The sequence below is a fragment of the Lepidothrix coronata genome, unplaced genomic scaffold (assembly GCF_001604755.1).
Source record: "Lepidothrix coronata isolate B3197 unplaced genomic scaffold, Lepidothrix_coronata-1.0 Scaffold25, whole genome shotgun sequence".
In the NCBI taxonomy this organism is placed as follows: domain Eukaryota; kingdom Metazoa; phylum Chordata; class Aves; order Passeriformes; family Pipridae; genus Lepidothrix; species Lepidothrix coronata.
This window is the reverse complement of record NW_016690205.1, coordinates 3,921,159-3,927,158: the sequence shown is the minus strand read 5'-3', so window position 1 is coordinate 3,927,158 and position 6,000 is coordinate 3,921,159. Positions and strand designations below refer to the sequence as shown.

The window sequence follows — 6,000 nt, the reverse complement described above, 5'->3', positions numbered from 1 at the left end:
TTTGGTTGGAAGGAACCTTAAAGACCATCTCATTCCACCCTCTGCATTGGTCAGGGACACCTTCCGCTAGACCAGGTTGCTCCAAGTCCCATCCAACCTGGCCTTGAACACTTCCAGGAATCCAGGGGTGGCCACAGCCAGGGCCTCATCACCCTCACAGGGAAGGATTTCTTCCCAGTATTCCATCTAACCCTGCTCTCTGTCAGTGTGAAGCCATTCCTCCTTGTCCAAAGTCCCTCTCCAGCCCTCTTGTGGAATCCCTTCAGGTGCTAAATGGCTGTGATAAGATCACCTTGGAGCTTCTCTTCCCCAGGGTGTACAATCCCAATTCTTTCAGCCTTTCCTTATGGGAGAGGTGCTCCATCCCTCTAATCATTTTCATGGCCTCCTCTGGACTTGTTCCAGCAGGTCCACGTCCTTCTTATGTTTATGTCCCCAGAACCGGATGCAGCACTGCAGGAGGGGTCTCACCTGAGCAGAGCAAAGGGGCAGAATCACCTCCCTCCACCTGCTGCTCGCACTGCTTTAGTTTGTCTGGATGATGCTTTTAAGACTGCCCCAAAAAAAGACAGAAGACCATTCCTGCCCATCATAAATATTTCATTCTGATAATTTCTTTTACATTTACTGGCTCAGTGGGGGTGTAGCATTTCCTTTGCTGCCATGGTGGCTCGGGAGGCTGCCCAGCTCCACGGCTTCTGGGCAGGTCTTCCCCACTGGCTGTGGGGTTGGTGGCAGCTCTTGGGCAGCAAGAATTGGGGCCAGCAGAGCCCTCCAAGAAGGACATCTGCTCCATTACTGCAGGGAAACACACAAATCCTGCAGCCCCTGGTGCTGCAGGTGTTTGCCTCTGCTGGTCTAGGAGCACAGGAATAGTTAGTTTGTTCCACTGAGGTCAGCACATATGGGATAAACCATCCGTATGCATGGCTGTTCTAGCAGCAGGCCTGGAGTTGGAGTTTCCTGACTTCTGAGAAGCAGCTGGGAGAGGAGCACATCATCTGCCCAAGGGCTGCAAGGTTGCCCCGTGCAAGGGTGGGCTGGTGCAAGGATGGGTTGGTACAAAGTGGGTTTCGGAGCCCAGATGTGCTCCTGTGCTTGGGATGGGGTTTGGAGGTGGGTCTCCAGGTCCTGCTGTCCCCCATGTGTGCACTGGGCAGGGCATGGCCAGCAGTTACAGATCTGCTGGTTTGGGTGAGGTTTCTGTTGTGTGCCTGCCATGCGACCCTTATCAAAGCTTTTGGTTTTTTCAGAAGTAGTGAATTCTCCAAGCTCCCTTCCCTTGCAGTTGTTCAAGATCAGCATTTTTGAAATGTCGTTTCTCAATGGCATGTTTTTTTTCCATTGTCGACCAGGGCTTAACATGGTGACTGTGTTCATTAGTGATTTCAATGGTGGAAGAGGCCCTTGATCTATAGACCAGGATTTTATTATTTTGTCATATACATTTTTGGTAGCTTTATACTGCTGCTTCAGAACAAACAAATGGCACGGATCTCACTGTATCCTGTTGGGAATACATTTTATTCTTAGCAAAATGTTGTTGTAATAAAATGGGTTTTTGTTGGTTAAAGTGTTCTCTGCTTTATTTGTAAGCCACAAATGTGTCTTCTCATCTTGACTCTCACAAAAGAAGAAATTTTCCGATGTGCCTGAAGTTTGTTAGTTAATTCAATATAATGCCAATCAGATATTCTCTGAGAATTGCGTAAATAATCTTTTGGGGCCCGTGTTTTGCATGTCTGTGTAATATCCAACACAATTTTCACGAATGTGGTTCTTGAGGATGGAATTGGAGGAGAGAATGTTTGAAGAGGATTTGTAATATTCACTGCAATAAAGAAATTTAGGGATTACTCAAAGATCCTGTCAGTATTTGGGTCAGAAATATAGCCCAGAGGTATTAGTATGATAGGCAAGTAGAAGCATTAGACTGTATTAGTGATTTAGCTATCATAATAGCACAATAGTCCATCCTGTGATGGCTTGTGCACTAAACATTTATTGTGGATTAGCCAGGAAAAATGCTCAAGCTGTCTTGCAAACAGACCAGGGAAGGTGACTGTTTCTCCTTTTCCTGGGCTCTTCCTAGATGGGGTGTGTTGGAGGTGAAGACATTTGTGATCGTAGCAGAGAAAGGCAAAATCATTTCCATCTGAATTTTTTAATTAAACAAGGAAAATGTTGCCTCTCTAACAGTGGTCAGCAAAATAAGGAACAGTTGACCTATTCTTCTTTGAAAAGGAATATTTGAGCATGAGCAGCATGTCATAATTTAGACTGCATGTTTTGGGGAGCCATCTTAATATCTCCTCTGAAAACAATGATTCTATATGGAAATTTTTATTACATTCCCAAATAACAATTTTCTCTGGTGTGATTCCATCTAAATCCTTTTGCCCACTCTTAAGTGTAAAAAAAGCTTAATCCATATGAATGTTGAAATACTGTTCAATATAAATTGAGTTTTGTCTGATGTTTCAGAGTGTTTTCCCATCTCATAAACATGTAGTTTTTCCAAAGGAAGCTGGAGATAATAGACAAAAGTCTGCTATTCCTTTCTGCTTTGTAAGACCGGGCTTTAGATCCTTTGATCCTCCCCTCCTTTTCCATGACCTGTGCTAGGGTCTTAAAATTATACATTCCAGATTACACCTCCACAATTTTCTGTCCTGGGATGATGAAGGGATTTGCGTATTATGGTAATAATATAAAGAATCCTTTCAGAGCCTGGTTAGTGTGGCTAATTTAAAAATACAACAAAAAATGTAATTTCCAGCGCAAATTACAATATTCATAAAGTGCTAAACAGACACCTAACTAATTTCTAACTGCTGTTGCAGTCTTGAATATCTTGCATTGGCCTTTTTTTAGGCCTGTCTGCCGGCTCCCATTTAATTTGTCCTTAGCTGTGTGCAGTGGATTAGCATTTCATCAGGCTGGATTAAGATTGAGCTGACACTGAAGCTTTCTTTTTTATTTTTACATGCATGTGTGTGTGGGGATGAGTGGAAATGGGCACGTTCCGTTATCCCACCGCCAGTTCCTGGTGGGAGCTGGTGTAGACTCCCTGAGCACGTTGGGAAGGAGACAACTGAAACACATGAAACACGTGTTAAAAAAAACAACAGTTAAAAAAAAAAAAAATCATTCCCTGGGGAAAAATTGCGTTGAGGTTGCTGGCTGGGTCAGTGCGTGAGATTTCATCGGGCTAAAATGATGTCACATGGAGCGAGGGCTTTAGAGGTTTTATTTAGCTCCTAATCCCCACACACTGCTCGGCCAGTTGTCCATGTGCACGCCGTCCCCAGCGGCAGAGGATAAAGCATCTGGGCTGAGCGCGGCTGCTCTCCTCCGTGGCTGCACCGCACGGGAAGGGGCCCAGCCGCATGCTCTGCCTCCTAAGGTTACCAGGGATTAATAATTCAGGCAACACTCTGAAAGGCAAAACCACCCACCGGTGGTTTCTGAAGTCCCGGGAGGGCTCAGGCGGAGCACGGTCTGGTGTTGATGCGTGCCGGAGAAGCACTGGGAAGGAAGGCACCTCCTCTTCTCCGTGTCACCAGGAGCGAGCGGCCTCGTGACGATGCCCATCCCCAGCAAACACCCCAACATCGGCCGCTCGCAGAGCTGGGATGCTGCTGGCTGGTATGAGGGGAACTGGGAGAGCGAGAACGCCTTTGAGTACCAAAGGCTGCCGGGCCGGAGGAGCTCCCTGACCTATGGCGGCGAGGGCGGATGGTACGAGCCACCCCGGGCCAACGAGATCATCTTGCAGGGCGGTGCAGAGCTGAAGCAGGAGGCGTACCCGTACCAGGATGCCGCCTTCGCCCCGGGGCCGCTGAGGAAAGGCTCCGTGCCCGACTTCACCTACTGCGACCGGCCGGCGCCCATGGCGGGCCGGGGCTCTCTGCCACCCCAGGATTACTACAGCGACCCGTCGCTGTCGGCGAGGTCACCCAAGGACCCCCGGTGCTACCGCGACCACGTGGCAGGCAGGCCACTGGCGAGCTACGGGGCGCCTGGCAGCAGGTTGTCCTGGGACCAGACCCTGGCACGCCCGCCAGCCCCACCAGACACCACCCGCCTCTACAGGGACCCCAAGCTGGCCCTGGATGGGCAGCGGATGCGCGGCAGGGACGTGTCCCCGGCATGGTACGGCACGGAGCCCCCCGGCCCGCGCTACGCGGCAGAGCCACCTGCCTTTCCCGGCAGGCCGGGCTACACTGATGGGACAGAGCGGCCCCCCGAGGCACCAGGGGCCAGGCAAGCTGCCCCCACCTGCCTGGTGGTGGATCCCACCAGCACCACTGGCAGCAGCTATGGGCCAGGCAGAGAGAGCACCAGCACCAAGGGTCCCTACGACGGCTACGAGGCGGCAGTGGCGACGCCTTCCCACCCACCGGTGCCCCCCACCTTCCCTGGGCCGGAGGGCAAGAGGAGCTTTGACCCCGAGTTCGTGGCACTACTGCGGGCGGAGGGCGTCTCGGAGAGCACCTTCGCTGCCCTGCTGCAGCAGGGCTTTGACTCCCCAAACCTGCTGGCCATGATGGAGGAGAACGACATCAAGTCAGTGGCGCCAAACCTGGGCCAGGCCCGAGTGCTGTCCCGCATTGCCCACAACTACAAGGCAGAGATGCAGCTGCAGAGGCAGGAGCGGAGGGCCGGGACGCTGCGCCCCAGGACCCGCTCCAACAGCTTCAGCCACCGCAGCGAGCTCCCAGGGGACTACGGGGCACCCCTCATGGCGGGGCCCACCACGGACGGCCCCGCTGCCTCTCAGCACCCACCCCCCCTGCAGCCGCTCTCCCCGAGAGGGGTCGAGATGCACCGCCGGCCATCCAGCGCCCCGACCCAGCACCTGCTGGAGACCACCACCTACCCAACCCCTGTGGGGGCTCCTCCGGGGCCACACTTCCTCCCTGGTTCGGGATACAACACGCCCCTGCCTTGCAGCACGCGTCCGGCCTACTCTGCTCCAGCCGGCATGGCCATGACCGCGGCCAACCCGCACCCCAGCCCCAAAACAGCGTATCCCACCACCTACACCGTGCCCATGGAGCTGATGAAGAGGGAACGGACAGTGGCAGCGGCATCACCGGCACCCAGCCCTCACAGCAGCCCCCAGCTCCTCCGCCGACCGGGAGCACCGGGGGATGGTGGCCTGGCACCCACCGGACCCGCCTTCCCTGCCCAGGTCTCCCCGTACCCGAAGCTCAGCAGGCGCACGGGGCCCCCCGTCATCGTCTCCACCATGGCATCACCTGAACCAAGTAATTACTGAAGGGTCTTAGTCCATGTAGTAGTTTACAACCACCTTGTTGCTTAATTTATCCCTCAAAAAACCCACAGTCAGATACCTTTATATTTAGGCGTTTCATGCCTAAATATTACACCCTTTCCTACTTAGAGAAGGAGGCGAAGGGGATTTCTGTGCAGGGCTGTGCTGGCCATGCGGAGCTAAAGATGCGGGTTCTCACTCTGTGGTTAAATTCCAAATATTTTATTTGTTTAGCCAACTTCAGTTAAACCTGAGCGGTATCTCAGATAATGCTTCCAGGGTTAATCTTGCCATTCCTGTTGTTTGTAGAGAACAGGAGATTAGATAGTGCGCTGGCTGAGCAATTAGGACTACAGGGTTTGCTGCAGATTGACTTTTTACCGCTGTTATCAGGCGAAAATGTGTTCCTCCGAGGAAATGGTTGGCATTGTTTTGACTAAATTCATCAGATAGCTAATGGTGTTATTTGAGAATCGACTTACCTTTGGCCATTACCTAAGGCTTTTCTTCTTATTATTAATTTGCTGTTTTATCAGGCATACAAAATAAACCCCTTGATTTCCTTCTCGAGATGCCTGTAAGTGAAGCGATAGAGCTGTTAAAGTAATAGGGCTGTGCTTAAAACTAAAAGCCTGTCGTTAAGCACTGGAACAATAAAAATGAATGGTGGCTCCCTTCCCCTCGTAGAAGCGTTCAGGCTCTTGGCTGCTCAGATGGAA

The 6,000-nt window shown here is 51.7% G+C and overlaps 1 protein-coding gene across 3 annotated transcripts in view; it reads left to right on the top strand.

The window, feature by feature from the left end:
- CTBP2 (C-terminal binding protein 2) overlaps positions 1-6,000 on the top strand; it is a 70,217-nt gene that overhangs the window by 23,573 nt on the left and 40,644 nt on the right. Inside the window, exon 1 of one of the 3 annotated variants that reach the window (XM_017809183.1) lies at positions 3,587-5,273. The exons of the other annotated variants lie outside the window; for them this stretch is intronic. Coding sequence (XP_017664672.1) covers positions 3,587-5,273 — 1,687 coding nt within the window. Of the gene's footprint in view, positions 1-3,586; positions 5,274-6,000 lie in introns of those variants that run through there. 3 annotated transcript variants of the gene reach the window in all.